The following is a 19,220-nucleotide window of genomic DNA, read 5'->3' as shown; positions in this document are numbered from 1 at the left end:
TCAGCAGTTGGTACATGATGGAGACCGTTTCCAGGAGGTGATTTGAATGCAACTGCCTGGTTTTGGAAGCAAAAAAGAGTTCAGAAGAATGGAGCTGGCCAGTCTGTTCCACTTTTTGTTGTTGACAGCTGACACTCCTCGAAGCTGTTTAATTTACCCATCAAGACAAATTCACTATCATCCTCATGCAAAGGTAGTAGGAAAGTCTATGTATTTTGGTTGAAGTAAATAAGGGTCTTAGCTGACCCTGCTTTGAACAGCAGAATGGACTAGTGATCTCCTGAGGCAAGAGATTTTCCCAGTGTGATTCTGGGAACTGTGTCATGCTTGTGAAGGAGATATCCATTGTTTTAGAAGAGCTAGGTAACACCATGCACTAAACTGCTGAGCAGTTTGAAGAATATGGCTCAGGTAATATGACTTACAGGATGAAACACTTTGTAAATGAACTTTACACAGGTCGAATTTACAATTTTAAGTAGCTATTATCCCCAGAAGCCAGTTTAAAATAGCTCCAGAGTGAGTTTACCTTAGAATTAGAGCTAGAATCCAATGTCAGCAGAAGATATTATCTGGAGAAGTTTCATACCATCAGACTTACCACTAATATAACTGACTTGCTCTGAGTTCAGATGGATACTATAGCAACATGGGCAGAGGTAAAGTATTGATGCATTCCTGTTTCTTATGCCAATCTGCTCTGAGAGGCAGGAAAATAATATAGTACAAGGGACCACACACAGTATTATTTGAAGTCTGCTTTTTCATTTTAAAACTATGTTATAAAAATCTATATAATTATACAAACACATACCTATATATATACATATACTCCTATGCCATTTTGCCAATGTTGCTTTGATTGTATTTGGTGGCATTCAAAGGAAAGAGGTCTCAGAAGTACATGAACCTATTAATCTTTACTTGGTTCAATTCATATAGTCATCCAACAGCAAAAACAGGAAAGACAAACTGTCCTGATACTTTGTTCATTCACAGTCAGTGGCTGAAATGGACACGAGGTGACAATACGAACAAGTCTCAGTGTGAAACCTATTCACTCTGAGAACTGTCTGAAAAGTGCTGGCTGAACTTGTGAATGTCTTGCAGTGTCCCTTTCCACCACCACACACAAATTAAGGTAAGCAATAGTGTCTGGTTTTGTGAAGGCTTATTATATTTATTATTATATCATTATATAATTAAACAATGATTTATTAACCATGGAATATGAAAACAATTCCTGGCTCTTTTACTGCCTGAGTAACTTCTTTAACAAGTACTGATCACTTCATGATTTTTTTAAATATTCAACAGATGAAGTTAAAAGCAGCTTTTTCATGCTAAAGGCAGGATACCTGCCAGGTCAGTCAGTGAGATCATCTGAAATGCTTGTGTTGTTTTGAAGTTCCTTTTGGTTGTGAGTTTTGTTTTCTTTTCATTTTTTTAGCTTTCCTTTTTTCCCCCTCTCTCATGAATGTATGTTAATACTAGTAGGTAATTACATTTTCATTTTTTTAGCTTTCCTTTTTTTCCCCCTCTCTCATGAATGTACGTTAATACTAGTAGGTAAAGACTTTTAATGAAGATAAACTGTTACCTAATTTCTGGAGTTTATCTGGAACTATTTATTCTGTCATAATAATTACTCTTTCAGGTGATGTTTTAGTGGGAAATGTTCATTCCTCTTTCAGGTGATGTTTTAGTGGGAAATAATACAACAAATCAAACCATCCAGGATTCCTTGATTTACCAAACAAATATACCAGCACAAAGGTTTGCTTGAATTTCCACTATTACATTGTGAGAGTGAGTCCTTGAGGAGCTGAGCCTCACACAACTTCCCTTCCCTCTCTCCTTCCAGTCACAGAGATTTTAAGAATAAGGACATTTGAGAAGGTGGTGTTAACTCTGACACCCTCTTAGCCTGGGTGATAACTGTTAAAGTGAAACATTATCATCTGATGACTAAACATTCCACTAGTATCTCATTTTTATCAACTGTCAGTACAGACAGGTGTTATTACCATAAAATTAAACACATGGGGAGTTATTCTGAATGTGAAAAGATATGAGAACCAGCTGAATAAATGAAACCCTCATGGAGAGCTTGTTCTTTTTATCTCAATTTACATTTCCAGCTGCAGCAAAAGAGAATTTACAGGAGCTTGGGTTTTGCAAGACAGATGGAGTTAGGAGTCATGCTCATGCACAGCTGTGCTGGTTTGAGCTGAAGCAGAGTTAACTTCCTTCATAGAGGCTAGTATGGGGCTATGTTTGGGTTTTGTGCAGAACACAGAGTTGATAATGCAGAGATGTTTTTGTTATTGCTGGGCAGAGCTTACACAGAGTCAAGGCCTTTGCTGCTTTCCATACTGCCACACTGGCAAGGAAGCTGGGGGTGCATGGGAGATTGGGAGGAGACCCAGATGGGACAGGTGATCCAAACTGACCAAAGGGATATTCCATACCATATGACATCATGCTCAGTATATAAGGTGGGAGGAAGAAGGAGGAAGGGGAGACATCTGGAGGGATGGTGTTTGTCTTCCCAAGGAACCGTTACGTGTGATGGGCCCTGCTCTCCTGGAGATGGCTAAACACCTCCTGTCTTTGGGAAGCAGTGAATTAATTCCTTGTTTTGCTTTGCTTGTGTGTGCAGCTTTTGCTTTCTCTATTAAACTGTCTTTATCTCAACCCATGAGTTTTTGTAGCTTTTACCCTTCTAATTCGCTCCCCCATCCCGTTGGGGGGGTGAGTGAGTGGCTGTGGTTCTTGGCTGCTGGTTGGGGTTAAACCACAACAACAGCTTCCTAGATTTGAAGTAAATATCAGATTTCATGGAACCTTCTCATGGTTGAAAGCTGTGTTTCAATTGTATTCAACCATTAAGGAAACATAGTACAAGAAGACGGAGTGGAATAACTGTAATAGCTTTCCTTTTATAAGATATGTAGCAAGACACAGCAATGCAAAAAATCATTACAGAGAAAGTAATGATCTTTATTGGATTATTTTGTCGAGTTCTGAACAGTTCCTTTCCTCTACAAAGAGAGAAGGGGAGCAGCAAGACTAGATCCTCAGTATATGAGGATATATATATAAAATATTATATATAAAATCAAGTTGTAGAGTCTCAACTAACAATAAATTAACAACTTAGCTGTATGTATGGATATGAGCTGTATGAAAACACTCAGAAGTCCCTTGTGAGACAATCTATCCATGTATATTTATTTTACATATTGTGTAATGGATGGATTTTACATTCTTGATCTATTCCCTTTGACCATGCAGTCATCAAGGACACTAGAAGGAATATTCAGCAATGCTACCATGAGATCATAGGTTTTTGGACACTGCCTCACCAGAAGTGTTAGTATGGTGCAACGTTACTGACTATCTGTTGTCAATGGAAGGAACTGTTTGTCTGTATAACTTCAATGTGACTGTCACATCTCAACGATAGTTTATCAAATCTTGGATGATCTCCCTATTATTTTAGACATATAAAGTAATTATTTTGTGAAATCTTCAGATGAAGACAAAAATTTTTATCATAATAAAAAATGTTGTTTCCAGCAGATTTTAAATATGATGAAATTCTGCAGGGACCAATATAGCAGAAACTCATTTTTCTAAAGAAGTGGGTTTTTCTTTCCATCTCTTAACTGTGAGAAATACCTCCTTATTTAATTCTGCTTAATAGACTGTAGATAACTGCAAACTCTCTCAGAAATATGGCTGAAGAGTTTGTAATATCCCATAGCAGTGTTGCTCCTCCCTGTGAACTATATAAAGACACATTTACATAAGCACCATAAGGCTCCTATACTCTGAACAGAAAAGACTGGGGAAAAAATCATGCTCATTGTATAGACAAAAATTCAGATACTGGGATTATAAATTGGAGGCAATCTGAACTGAATGGGTCTGAGATGAATGACCCAAGTCCTCATGGACTTTGGTTTCACAGCTCCCACTGACTATAACTGTCATTTGGATACTAAAAATACAGTTCCATTTGTACTGGATTACTGCCTTCGAGACCTGGTTCATAAAAGGGCACAGGGGCACCAGAAACTTCCACACGTGTAAGGAGATTTAGAGAAATTTACTATCTTAGAAGAAAAAGGACTTACAATGGGTTGGCTGCAGGTGGTATAACCAAGCAAATGCAAAAAATTTGATGTGTGTCTCCAAGAAATGTTAACAATGCTGGTAGATTTTTTCATCTCTGTGTTCTCTAATTCATGTCTCACTTTCACTGTAGGGATTCCAGAAGCAAAATATTGATTACTTTGTGCAACATTTAGTCTGTGATAATTGAATTCAGCCTTCTTAGATATCATTGTTGCATAATCATTATTCAGTTACATTTTTCATTAATTATTTTTAGCCAAATTCTTTCTCTATTAAGAGCTGTAGTAATGAGACAGACTCAGTCTGGAAAAGAAGCAGACAGAGATTGGACAGCAAAACATCCATGGAAAGAGGAGAATGCTTGTGTTAGGCACCAGTGTTTTAGGGAAGAAAACAATAGAAGAAGAATTTAGATATGAGGAAGTCAGCAACATTGATAAAAGATCAGGATAAAAAAATGGAGAAAACCTCTCAGAGAATTAGATGTCAACCACTGCCATGGTAACTCATGGGACAAGTTTTGTACATGGACTGTTGAAACATGGTTATTATTAATTGTAATTGCATCCAAATACAATAATCTATCAGCAACATAATTATATTTACATGATGGGAACACATCCCTTAATTAAAACACTTCCAGTGCTTGTGGATTTAAGCACCAACCTAATTTAAAAGGTAAAATTTGCTCATCTGGCAAATCTCAGTACTCATGGGTCTGTCTATGAGCTAGTTTCCAAGAGAAAGGATAGCCACAGCTGTCTATTTTGTGCTTATGCTGTTGTTTAATTTTATTAAAGGGACCATAAGAAACGGTTTGGTCATCTCTTCCTCAACCTCTTAAAAATGATAACAGTACAAAAGTGAGAACTGTCAAGAACTGTGAGAACTTTCACTCACAATGCACCTACAACTATTCTGTTACATCTCTGAAGCAGCACAGGTTAATAAAACACATTTAGTAACTGTTCCCATGCATTACATGGATCAAAAAAGTCCTGACCTTTTCACAGTGATCATCCTGAGGTCTCTGAACCACCATAGGAATTACTTGTCTAGTAATAGCATTCTCAGATAAGTTGAGAACACTGGCAGAAGCAATGAGTCAAGAAGAATAGGAGAAAAAAACCAACATTACCTGATGGTTTTGATCATGCTGAGTCCCATTTCAACACAGCAGTGTGCATGGTCCTGGCGAGGTTCTGGGAGTCCTGACACACAGTAGTAACAGTCCCCCAGGATCTTTATTCTGAGACAATGATGTTCCTATGCATAAATGTATCCAAGAGAAATAATTTTAAGATGAACATAGCAATAGTTGAAAGAATTACTGTAAAAAAAAATTAAAACTTGTTTCTGGATGTTTCTTGCTTGTCATTAGTACAATTGTTATTGTATGAAATACTTTTGAAATAAAGTACCTCTACATTTTCAACAAAAAATGCTATAGTGACTTTTCTTTTATGTGTATCACAAATGTCCTTGCTGATGGGGAGAAAAGTTTCTTCAGAACTAGATGGAAGCCACGCCAAAGATTCAGAAATGCCAGCTGAGATAATGAACAACCCTTTTTAGACTATATTCCTCCAGGGCATCCTTTCTGCCCCCTTTTTACACTGAAAATAAATGAAAAACCTCTTTCCTCCCACTGATAATCCCCTCCCACCTAAAGTTTCCACTGTCATACTCAAACATTCCCAACAGCTATGGGAGCTGATCAAGTATCTGCATGCCAAAGATGTCAAAGAAAGTCAAAGCATTAGGCTCGTGCTGTGGAGAAATGATGTTTCTTTGGCATCCAGCTAGACATCCTTTACCCTAGGAGAAAATAATGAATTTAATTTCTAAAATATATATTAATTGTATCATTGTGTACTGAAACAGCATATTACTGTGTGATTGGATCATTATACTAGAAGATTCTTTTCTAGTGAACAGAAATACCTGAGCTGCTGAAACTTTTGCATTTCCCAGACTGGCATAACAAGTGAGACCAAGATTAGCTGTAAATTTGCCCAATGTATTCTGCTGGCTGGACTCTCACAGGAGACAATCAGCACACAGGGACAGAGAGCATTACAAGTTGTGTCAGGGTAGTGTTTTTGTGATGGAGAGTCATGGAAATACTAAGTGTGATATTAGTAATCAATCAGTAAAGGCTCCAGCGACAGAACATTAAAATGAAATCCTGTCATTTCTGGCAAGTAGGATAATGATTTGTAAAACTGGTTCATTAGGTGATAGCAAATTTTGGCCTGTGGTATGTGTTTCAGCTTTTATCCTCTCTCTGGCAGCCTGCAGTGGAGGCTGCACTATTCAAAGTGGGCATACATGAAGCACAGTGGGGAAGAGGAAATTTTAACCAGGATATAGTAGCAAATGTCAGTGCTGTCTCTGCTCTAGGAATTAAGTACTGGCCAAATGAATGGGAGTACAGGTTACTATTCAAGGTTTTGCTGAAGAAGAATGAAGTTTTGTTGGGAACCTCAGACAAGTCTTCAGCATGACAGAGGGAAGCTACACACTTCCTAAGTACCTAAGCCCAGCATGACAGAGGGAAGCTACACACTTGTACCCTAAGCTTTCTGTGAAGTCAGCTGAAGACTTAAGCATGCCAGAGAGGGTAAAATCTGCTCTGGGCACAGGGCCAAAGTAAGCTGATTCACCCTGAAATCTCCTTAAGCCATCAGTAGGAGCTGACTGTGTTTGAAGATTTGGTTAAGTCTCTAGCTAATACCAGTGCTGGCTTTCAGAGAGCAATGCCTTGCTATCCAAGTTTCACACAAAATTCCAGCTGAAGTCAGGTTCTAAAATGTTAACATTCATAAGTAACTCTCCTCTTTCCTCGTCCTCTTCAGTCCCTCTGCAGACCCACACAAGTGAATATTCAGCATTTTTCATATGGCTGCAACAGAAATTGTGTATCCTAAAATCCAGCAAAACATTATTTTTATCATATTTCCTTCTCAATGGAAAGAATTAAGAGATTTGATTTTTATTTCACTTTCCACAGGTGTTTTTTTCTATAGAGTGAATTTATGAAACATAAATGTTAATTGAAAACTTGGTAGGACCCAGTGGCATAAATCAGTGCACGTCAGACTGTTAGTGGGCTTTCTTAAACTTATCTCTGTGTTCCCTGGTTAGACAAAATGCAAAGAGGTAAAGATATTATAAAGCACAGATTCTAGAGGTCTTTGACTTTTCTAATAGAGCCATTCAATTGATTCAAATTCTAAGTGGTGTTTGCTTTTACATCTGCAAAGTAAAAGGATCATTTACAATGTCTTATCAGTTTGACTGAGGTGAAATAAAGCAAAAGGCAACACCTTAACTCTATGGAGAGCCACTACAAATACATTACAAATAATAACCTCAAAGTATAATGGAGGATAAAGAAAGGGAAACCCAGTCAATTTCTAGGGAAAAAAAAGGAAAGAATGAAAGAAAGGAAGAAGGATATATCTCAAATATTATCATAGCTTTAATTACATTTTTACATGCAATATTTGTTGTGTGCTTGTAGAACCTGTGGATCTGATGATGCGGGAAACTCCTATAAAGTGAGAATCTCATTCAGCACAGTTAGAGAAGATAGTTCACAACAGAAAAAACCTCAGTTGTTTGGTTCTTAAGGCCTCATTTAAATTGGCTAAAGTTCTGAATCCATTAAAGACAGACAAGACCTCTGTCACCTGGCTTCATGTCTGAAATTCAGAACAAGGCATACCACTTCAAAAAGATGTGATTTTTATGAGGATAAGAAATAAGAATCTTAATGCATGACAAGACCTGCTAATGAAGGTTTGATGCATGCAAATGTGAGTGCATGTGTGAGACACATGAATGTGTGCTTTTTCTTGTCATGATACATCACCTCACTCATCTGCCAAAGCTCAGGAAGTCAACTACAGGGTGAGATGTCCAAATGGAGATGGAGGTATATAGTTGTCTGTATGCCATCCAGCAGTCAAGGCTGTCATTACAGTCAAGGGAAAGCCAGACAATGCAGCCAGGAAAGCCTTGGGACTGATTCAGCTCACAGCTAAAGCAGTTGACTGTGCTTCTGTTCAACTGTCTGTACCTAAGCTTATGGTATACCAGTAAGACCTCTGGGTAAGCAAAACATCTGCACAGGACTAACAAACATGACATAAGATTTATGTTCTTCAGGAGCACTGCAAGGGTCAGGCAAGGGATCTCTACTGGCACAAGAAGCTACAAGGAGCACTTAAAGGACTCTGTCTGCCTTTTCTTTTTCCTGTTAGTCAAATTAGTATGACTATTGAATGTGAACTGATATACAGTCTGACTGTATTGCCCTTATCCTTTTTATTCTTCCCTTATTATTACCTTTATACTTATTTCAAAAGTAAACTCTGGATTTTTTTGTCACTGGAAATGTTTCAGCTAGAGGAAAATCATTCAACAACTGCCAGGAAGGAGAGAAGGGTAATGATATCTGCCTTTGGCTGAGGAGGAGTTTGTGGTCTCCTGAGATTCCCTCAGATAACTTAGTAGTTTAATTACACCTACAGTTTAGACTGGAGGCTTTGTCAGGCTCATTGCACTAGTGCACTAAATTTAGATTCATGGCTAATGTGGGTAGCCATGCTGTAGCTGTAAATAGGAAACTGAGTTTTATAAGAACTTACCCATTTTTCAATGTTATAAAATGTATTCAAGATTCACCTCATGCTCTAGAGCTCAAGCTCAACTTCCTAAAACCATCTCACTGCAACAGTATCTAAGTGTGGCAAGTTGACCTTAAATGCAAATGAATGAAAAATCTATGTATGCATGAAGAAACTGTAAAATGAGTAAATTATTTAAATAAGAGAAAGTGGCCATACAGGAACTTTGATAGAGGTAATATTTCACTACAGTGTTAAATCCTTACACTGTATTGAGCTTATTATCTTCTCTTTAATCTATTCTATTCCTCTTCCCCTTCTCATAAGCAATTCCAAAAGTTGTCTTTGGGCATGTAAATGATAGCTGATGTTATACAGACATGCACATCAGTATCCATCAGCCTCACACTCCTACTCATAAGAACTCATTAGGACCATTTACTGAAGGTATTAATTAATTTCTCAGCATGCCACAAATAGGGGCTATTTTCCCCCTCTTACTCACAGGTTTTCACTTGTTGCAAGGGGAAGATTAAGGGGCCTGATTCTGCCAAGATCAATTCAAATCAGAATTTTTTGCCTGGGGATATTGAGCAGGCTTGAACACTCAAATATTTATAATAATAATTCTAGATTAACCCAGTGGCAATTGAAAAGAAATCTTTTTCCAATTCACCTGAATCCAGAGCGAAAGAAAATATGCAGATTTTTCATAAATAATTACCTCGCATGTGGTGAATGATTTATATTTGAGCTTATTAAATACACCCCTAGTGACCAGAAAGGAAGTAAAGCAAATTGGCATAAGGTGAAGGTGCAGAAATGAGTTGCTCAAATATCAAGTTACTGAAAGACACAGTCAGAAACTTCATTAATATTTCTTGTTTCCTTGGGCTAAATTTCTGACAAGGGAAAAAAAGTGATTGTGTTTTATAAGTTGTACAACTTTTCCAATTCTGACTGTGGTGAATTAATCACTTCACTTACTTTGAAGTGAACCACATAGGCTAGCAAACAGCCCACAGAAAAGTCCACATTTTTTGCAAATTTTGTAATTTCAGGCTAAAACTTCAAAACATTGTGGATGAGAAATTACTGAGACTGAACTGCAAACCAAAGAGATCATACACGTAAATCTGCTTTTAAAAGGTGGCCAGAGTGGGAGGACGTAGAGATTTAGCCTTTGTGTACAATAGCTCTGTTCCTGAAACATTTGCCAAAGGTAGAGGAAACCTACATAAAAGGCCTTTCTCAGCACGAATGTGGCCAAAGCTCTTAATCAGCAGGCTGGTTTAGGGTGGGCTGGAGAGAGAGGTCCATCCAAATTCCTCCTATTGCAGCTCTGTTCCTTTGGAAAACAGAGCTGGGACCTTGAGAGAACCAGATTGAGGAGGGTTCTCAAGCCTGGTGATGTAGATTATAAGGAGGACCATATCTGGGTCCAAGTCGCAAGGATCATTTCTGCTTTTCCTACAAATAAAGCGAAAAATATGGCAATCTTTCATCCTCTGCCTGAACCAGGGAATACTTAAATATGACCAATATGAAACACTTTCTGCATAGTTTAACACATCATGTAAAGAATGCTTTTTTCCCCCATCAGAATAACCTCTAGTGGGGTGGTTAGGACTCCTTCAGGCTGACAGAAAGTATGGGCTTGGGGTCTCTCCAGAAGGAATCGTGGCACATTCCTGCATGAGTTTTATATTATATCAACACCTCAGTTCCTTGCCATACTGTAGAAGAAATAGAGCTGTGTCTGCTGTGTCTGGTGAGCAATTCACCTTGCCAGCTAGAGTTAATTAGGAGATTATGCCGTAAGTGATTTCAGGCAGAGAAGTCCGTGTTAGAAAGATTCAAGGTGTTTCTTTCTAGATATAGCAAGAACAATCATGCATGGAAATTCTGTCCCTTAGGAGTTTCTATAACTTCAGTTACTTCAGGTACATGAGGCTCTGGTGTGCAGTGACTGAACATGAGCCAGCAGTGAGTCCTGGTGGCCCAGAAGGTCAAAAAGGTCTTGGTTTGTATCAGAAATGGTGTGACCAGCAGGATGAGGGAAGTGATTGTCCCTCTGTACTGGCACCGGTGAGGCTGCACCTTGAAACATCTGTCCAATTCTTCTAACTTTTTTTTATAAAAAGCTCATATACTATCACTTCTAAAACTTTTTTTTTGTGAACTAGGGTTTTATTTGAATGTTCAGGTCTTTTGATGGGCCCTTTGCCATCTGAAATACTATAACTTTAAGAAGAACATTGTTGTTAATTCAGTTAATTAACAGTGTTGTTAATTCATTAGTATTACATGAGTCATTTTTGACTTGTCTGATTAGGAGGAAAAACATTCATCCTTCCCTATAAATTCATGCAATGTCCTTATAATGAACAAATTATCACATATTTACACTCATAATCTAGTTGACTCTGCTTCTTAATACAGTACTCTAAACATACACACATGAAGAAATTTACACCTTTATTTGCTGACATATATGTTTAAACAGACAGGAGGGTTTAGGGAGTATCTGGAGCTCTGCGGGTTATGTGCTTGAAAATCACTTCACCAAAGAACAAAGCACTGCCAGCTCAGAGCTGAAATGCAGCCAGGAACAGTAAAACACTGCAACAGGAGTATCTTTATCAAGGGAACAAAAGAGCCTTTAATGCCCTCCAGTCTTTCCTCCTTGATAGCAGCTGGTGCAGGTGTTGTAACGGGGCTATAGGGTGGTGCATTCTTGTGGAGCCTGGTAGTCATGTTGGTTTGCATCCCTGGAAATGCTGGTTACAAGTAAGATAGGCAATACACTGCTGGAGGAATTTTTGGCAGCTTCTCTGCAACATGCCAGGGGACAATTTAACCAAGGTTACAGAAAAAGACCACCTCCTTTAGAAAAAAAACCCAAACCCATCAATCCACTAGTAAGCTCCTTTATTTAGGGCTTTACCCTTTCCTCTCTGAATGAGTCTAGACAAAGTGCAGATGCATTCAAAAATATGACAATTTAAATCATAGTATCAGCTGACATCTAGCACTGCAGAGAAGACAGAGGAAAAACATCAAAAATAACTATTATTTCATCAAAGCAGGACCATTTTTAGGCTTAAGTATCTTACTGAATGTCATCTTATTACCCTTCTCTCCTCAAAATCTCTGCCTAAGGAAAGTATTAGTATTAATATTAATTATGTTTCTGTTTAAGACTTTCAGCAGATGGATATATAAGGAAATGTTTTCTTCAGTACTGTTTTATGCCAACTTATTTTTCTTCTTTTCTAAGTGTCACTTTTCTCTTTAATAACTATAAATCTTTTACAAATATCATAGAATGATTAGAAAGGGGAAGGAGCTGTACATAACATATTATTACATTTCTTTCTTATGAGAAATATTGAACTGAGTTCTAATTTTTATTCAGTGTTCTGTGATAATGATACAGATATTATGGATTCTTCTGTTATTAATTATATGCATCAACATATGCCATGATTCTTGATGTAACCAAGGGAAGATTAAAAAAAATCTCAGAGCTCTCATTACTTTTGCATTGCTTAATAAAGCTTAATAAGAGAAACAAGAAACTAAGCTAAATTATATTCTTCCATAAGCTGTGAAATAGTGTCTTCTTTAATATTGTATCATTTATATAAGATGTTAAAGCAGATCCAACAATCCTTTATATGGGATTATAAAGTAATACTTTTATTTAGAAGTAAATAAGGATTTATAAGGATTTGCCTTAAAAGCTAAAGCAACTGCCTCAAGCTTTCTGCAACTGACCCTTTGCTTTTATGGCAACTCTTAGCAAAATCCAAGACTTTGAGTAACAGTGTCTATTTTAAATAGCTATGATAATAGTTATGATAATAGTTATGATAATAGTTGTGATCAAGGAAAGAGACAATAGGAGGAATGGTGATGATCCTTCTCCACCATGTTAGTGGGGATTAGTCCAGGAACACTGTTTTCAGTGCTTTAAAGGGGATTCTGAAAAATTGAGGGTGTTCCAGAAAATTAGTCTGCTAAAACTATTTGGAGGAATAAATTAAGGAGCAAAAACCTGCAATGAGCTTGGTCCACTTCTTTTATCAAAAAGAGACCTCAGAAGTGACTTAATCAAAGCATAAAAATGTATTCTCAGAGAAAATCAGAGCTGACAAGATGGTTTTCTGTCTGGGAGTTACAGATCATAGCAAGAGTCAATGGATGTAATTCAAAGTCGGAACAAAAGTCAAATGTGTAACAAGCCATACTGAATTAACAGTGAGAGTGTTAAGGCACTGGAATAGACTCCCAAGATACACAAGTGTTTCTCTGTTTCCTGGTACTTTCAAATGAAAATCAGGCATTTTTCCAAAAGATACATCTTAGCCAGGTGTGAAAGCTTCATACAATATCAGCTGGGTAGGTTGATAGTTCCATGCAAACCTCAAGTCCTTAAAATTTGGGTCATAGATAAGTCAGTGTCCACTAAAAATTTTTCAAAGGCAAAGAGTAAGTTCAATACAAGATTTAGATCCCTATATTTTAGGCAGCTGGTCCCTCCACAAGAGTCCAGAACCCTAAGTGAGGAGTTCTTGTTTCCTATAAAGTGATGAGGGAGAGTATGTCTCCCTAGGTTGGACAGAAACACCAAAGACCTCTCCAAGGAATGAAGAGCAGTTCCTCTCTGTTGGGCATCTCTACTGTCAGGACATCAAACAAGTATCATGACATCCAGGTCTCAGTAGCCATAAAATAAGGAATGCAATCAAAATGCTTTTCATTTTACTAAATTGTAATTAGTCATGGCTAGATCTCTCTAATATTTATAGTCAAATCTGTTCAATTTCTGCAGTGATTCTTTCCTGTGCCTTCAACCTTTCTAGATGACTGGATTAGTCTAGTCAATGATGTGTAGAAGAGAAAAGCAAATTCACACGCTAGGAAAGAAAATGCATGAAGGAGCCTAGAGTCTTGAGTTTAATGACTGGGACATTCACTTCAGATGTGACTGTACTGATGATGAAGTTTTTCAGACATAGAAGTTCTTTCATCCCAAACTGCACATTCTTGGCTATGTAAGCCAGACTGGTATATTTGTTACTGTTTCTTTAAAATAAACTCACCTAGAGTTTTGGGATATTCACTTCTATGTGGGCACGTTCAACTTTCTCCATGAAGATTTATGCGACAGAAAGATTTCTAGAAGGTGTAAGTAGGAGATGTAGGACAAACCACAGAGAAGGGGGAACATCTAGATATTTAAAGGAAAATGGGAATTTTCAGTTCCCATAAAATAAAATTAATAAGTAATCAAGAAGGAAATTGCCTTCAGGGTTAAGTGGCAAGTGAGGGAGTATTCTCTGAATTACACTTTTAGATGTAAATGCTTTCTTTGTTCTTAACTCCTTTATTGAATCTAGTCCTTCTATACAAAATCTCTATTGGTTAAATACAGTATATGGAATGATTACAAGATATGGCTAATGATCATGAATGCTAGCCAAAATGGAAAGGTAAAGTAAGTCAATACAGCATTTTATGTACATATTCTCCTTAAAATCTTTTTGTGACATACATACATTTAATTTGGTGTAAAATATGTTTCTTCAGTTAGCATAGCTATTTTTGTCAAGCCACACAAAGCAGTCATTACTCCTATAAGCCTTCTAAAAGACAGGACTGAGGTAACTTCTTTCACTAGGCTTGTTTTCAGTGTAGGTCAGAGTCGATGAGGGATTTTTGTTTGCAAAGCAAATATTGCAGGTTACATTTTCCAGTGCCCAGGCAATGGGTTATGGTATTACTCTGTACATGAGAAACACATGGCTATTTGAGATAAAAATAGCTGACTCAAAAGAACTTCGAATAATAATGGAAGTCTTGCCTTTCTTGACTGTAATTTGTAAGCTAAGAGACAACCCAAGGGTCTTACCAATGTCCATGTAATATGTGGACAAATACCCTGTACCCCTGAACCAGAAATGTATACAAATCAATGAAGGATGTAGATCTGTAGATCAGGCTAAGCCACTCTAGGCTTTCTTTATAGCAAACATATAAGCATGGTCTGTGATACACAGAATGCAATTCCTTGTTTCCTATAGTAGGTGCTTACATTTGGTTGGATAAGTTATAAGATAAACTCCATTAAATGTACTTCATTGCCTCCATTTAACAGCCTTATTAGTCAGCTCAGATGTTGATACCTAAAGATAGTCACATGAAATGAAATTTTGACCTAAGAAGCATAAAAAAGAATACAAGATGCAAGACTAGCAAAACTGAGCTTGTGTTCTGCTTGTATTTTTGTGCTTTGTTTTTTTTTCTAATGAGTGCTAATTAAGTAGCTATGAATTTGACTGATGCAATAATTTCCTCTTCTGTGTTTAATTAACTTAATTGTTGAGTTAGATGAAATCCAACCTGCTATAACTAACCATTGCAATGACTGTGGGGACTGATTATAAGATCTTAAATGAATAGGTCCTTTAACCTTCCTCAGTTCTTAGAAGAAAGGACAAAATAAAGCTATGGCCTAAAAACCAAAACCAACAATTTCCAGCAAGGACTAGAAATATAAAGCATCCTTAGAAACTGTGATCTACTTTCATACCAGTCTTGGTCTAGCAATACAGAAGCACAATGTTCTAATGACTATCTCAGCTATCAGAACTTATCACTTTTGATAAAACTTCTCAGTACCTTCCAACCTCAATAGCTGTATAAAATCCTTGTGGTGAAAATCTGGATGAATACTGTTCAAAGTGTTCGGAGGGTATTTCCCAGAGCTCCCAAATACAGAATTGAATTTGTATTTTTGCAAATAAACTGTGTTTAACTCACATGTGCTAGTCGATCAAATCTGGCAAAGAGTTCATTCAGCATTCGGACCAGCTCCTGGGCTGACAGAGTTGTGGAGAGGTTGGTGAATCCTTTCACATCTGCAAAAAGAATACTAAAAAAAAAGAAAACATATTAATATTGCAGTCTATTTCCTTTGATTACTGAATGTTTTAAGTTACCTTCTAGTAATTTACTAGTGGAAGGGCCATTTTGCTACCTTTGAAGTCACACTACCTTTGCTCTAGACTTCTGGAGACTGCAGTACTGAATATAAATATGGAAGGGACTAAAGAAATACTACTAAGGAGGAGAAAGAGTTTTGCCAAAAATGTGTGTTATGCAATTCTGGATTTTCAAATAATTCAGGAAGATGTAAGTACAGCTGTCCCCATTTATTAATGATAAGCCTGAAGCATCACATGCCCTCAATATAGAGGGCTGTATAAACAGACTTGGCTGCCTGTTAGTATCTGACAGTGTTCTTTGAGGGTGCATTTATGTATTGCTTTGTTTAGAGTGGGTTTGATTTCAGCAATTTCATTTTAGTGTAATTTTCAGGCTTTGCTTATCTATGTGCCATAGACTCAAATCCTAAGACTACAGGTGGATTCATGACAGTCTTGACATATTCCAGGCTCAGGCCAGTTTTATTGCATCTAATTCTAAGCATTTGAAAGAAGTACCTGAATTAGAAGTGTAGTGCTCTCTTTTTCAGGCATGAATCTCTAACTGGACAATTCCTTTGTGAATTAGAAGTGTAGTGCTCTCTTTTTAAGGTATGAATCTCTAATTGGACAATTCCTTTTTCATTCCATTGACTTTACAGGGAGCCCAGTGTGATCATACTTTGAATTTAGATGTATCAAATTGTGTGCCTGAAGTTGTGGTAACATCTTAGTTAACAAATTAGTTGCAAACAGCTCTAACCTGTATTTTAACATCCAGTGCACCATTGGCTTTTTACTGTGCCTACAATAAGCACATGTGAATACAGAGAAACAAACACACACATACACACACACACACACACACATAGTCTGTGGTGTGCACATTATCACCCAGACCAAAGTGCATAATAGCTCAGTACTTATTAGATGAGGAAAGTATTGTCTACTTTAAAAGGTAGCAATCATCAAAAAGACACACATCATTCTGGCACAAATTGGAAATAATCCAAGTGAACCTTGTTAGTGCTTGAAAGTCAAGTGATAACTGAGCAACTGAAGATTTTGTTACATTTTAGCTGAAGACTTGCATTGAACAAGATCACAGTTTGACAGCATCTGAGAATTGCTAATGTAACCAATAATAAATATAAGAATAATCAGGTTGACTAATGATAATACAACTCATCTTCAAATGTATGCACTGGTAAAGGTTTGTGTGAGGATTAAACATGAGGCTCACAATCCAGGTATGAATGCTGCAGTGAAAAAAAAGTTAAAAGGTAAAATAACAAACTACACAAAGAGGAATGAATAGCAGTAACAGCCAAAACTGATAAAAATAAGATTTTCAAACTACGAATTTCTACACTTCTAATTATCAAAACAAAATAATCTCTATCTGGATACTAATTTTAGTGGTTCATGTAGCATTACTTTACGTACCGTTCAGGGCTCAACATTTAGGAAAAAATAAGGTGAAACCCAGTGTTAAAAAGATCTAGTTCCTGGCAGCATGCATAGAAACAAACAAGTTTCTGTACTCTAAAGCATGCAGAATCTAAATTTTAAATATCTTTCAAGCATAAAATATCTTTTGACTTGTCACTTCTGACTAAACCCCTTTTCTATTCAAACAAAAGAGTCATCATCTCCCTATTTTGATCCTTCTACAGCAACACTTCCGCTTAGAATGGAAAAGGTTAATGGAAGACATTTTAATTTAGTGCAACTCAAACCTTTTGTGAGGGTCCTTGATACTTTCAACCAGATTTAATAAAATAATATATCTGAGCTACTTCATGTCCACAGAAGAAGCAGATAATCCATTTACTCTTTTGCAGAAGTACAAATTATGTTTATTGAACTTGTCCAGGCAAAGTTATATTTGGGTTTCATCAAAAGATAAAATCCATGCTTTCCTAGCAAACTATCTCCCAGCATATCCAAGGATGTTTGTTTTTCACTTCCTTCAATGATGATTTCAATGATGGTCACTCAATTATTTGCTTTTGTGGTTTGGAACAGAGTTATGGAAAATGTTATTGGCTTAACAAAATATTCTGATGGTCAGGAACCACAATAAAATCAAAATTCTTTAATGTCATGGAGTGGAAGTTGATCCAGCCATCCCAATGAGTAAAAGAAGGCACCAAAATGCTTTTCTGCTCAGGGATTAAACAAGGATACACTAATTTTCTAATTTATGAATGAATAAAGCAACAGAAGGGAAACTCTCAAACAAGAGCAATTTAGCAGCATTTGAGACCTTAAACATTAAAGAAAGTCTACTCCACCTACCTGACATTCTCATAGCGATGAATGTAGATCTTATGAAATTGGTGTTGCAAATGTTCATCTTCTACATTGGTCATATCATTTATCATTTCCAGGACTACAAACCGTGGTAAGACAGAGAGCACCAGCCGTTCCTAAAACAGAGGAAACCAAAGTGCTACTATCAGTCTGAATTGCTACCTTAGAGTGCTCTTTTTAAAGAGCTGGATAAATGACAATTTAAGATGGGACCATCCCATCTAAAAATTCTATCTCAGACCATTTGTGATAATCCACATTACCAATCTGAGTCACAAAGGCTAGCATGTCTCTGGACTGACTGGTTTAGGCAAGGAAAAATGCAAATGAGCCCAAATGAAGCCATTCAAACTCTACTCACAAGATGAGAACATATTCAGCATTTTTGATGAGTTTTGTCTGTACCTCAGGAACACGGGAAAGTAAACATTTCAGCCAAGTTGAAGTGACATATGATTACATACATGAATGTGCTTATCAACAATGTATATATTTAATGCATATTAGTAGAGTACCTGTGTATATTAGTTTATTATTAGTGTGCACACAGTACATAAGTGCATATTAGTGTACATATACTTTCAGTATTATTGTATAAGGAGATATATACATACACACACAAGTGCTGTTTTCCAGCCCCTGTCATGACAACTAACCACCTGTAAGAAGGGCCAGGCAAGCCCTCAAAATATTATTGACTTCTTCCAAGAAAGTCTTAGATTTTCCCCTGAGAAATTTTACAGTGTCCCTGTTTCAGTGGCTTATCAGTTTGACAGCTTTGACAGATTTTGCAAGTATCCAACTCAAATCTGTTTCTCTGCAAATTAAGTTTTCTATTTATCCTTTCAGAGTGGGTATGGATAATTATTGATTGCTGTCTTCTCTGTAATAATCTTTCTGTAGTAAAATACTGTTATTGTGTCCTTTTGCTCTCTCTTGTTTTTTTTTTAGATTAGCCAGGTTTGTCCAGTATTGGAATATATCACTCCAAATCACTCTGAGGCAAAGCTAGTAGTTTTTCACTGAACTGGTTCCAAGTTTTTAAGTATCTTTAGCTTTAGAGGTTTGCAAATAGTGAAATGTTATTGAACTAAAGAAGAGAATGTCAGCTCTGTAAGCTACTTATCACCAAATT

At 36.9% G+C, this 19,220-nt stretch overlaps 1 protein-coding gene across 1 annotated transcript in view; it reads right to left on the bottom strand.

Annotated features, from left to right (window-relative positions):
- ADCY8 (adenylate cyclase 8 (brain)) overlaps window positions 1-19,220 on the bottom strand; it is a gene marked incomplete at its 5' end in the record, with an annotated part of 92,568 nt that overhangs the window by 51,429 nt on the left and 21,919 nt on the right. The window contains 3 exons of the mRNA XM_009076088.1: window positions 5,282-5,409; window positions 15,606-15,717; window positions 18,071-18,201. Of these exons, the coding sequence (XP_009074336.1) occupies window positions 5,282-5,409; window positions 15,606-15,717; window positions 18,071-18,201 (371 nt within the window). The remainder of the gene's footprint in view (window positions 1-5,281; window positions 5,410-15,605; window positions 15,718-18,070; window positions 18,202-19,220) is intronic.

This window comes from Acanthisitta chloris, unplaced genomic scaffold (assembly GCF_000695815.1).
Source record: "Acanthisitta chloris isolate BGI_N310 unplaced genomic scaffold, ASM69581v1 scaffold3666, whole genome shotgun sequence".
Taxonomy (NCBI): Eukaryota; Metazoa; Chordata; class Aves; order Passeriformes; family Acanthisittidae; genus Acanthisitta; species Acanthisitta chloris.
This window is presented reverse-complemented; position numbering and strand designations above follow the sequence as displayed.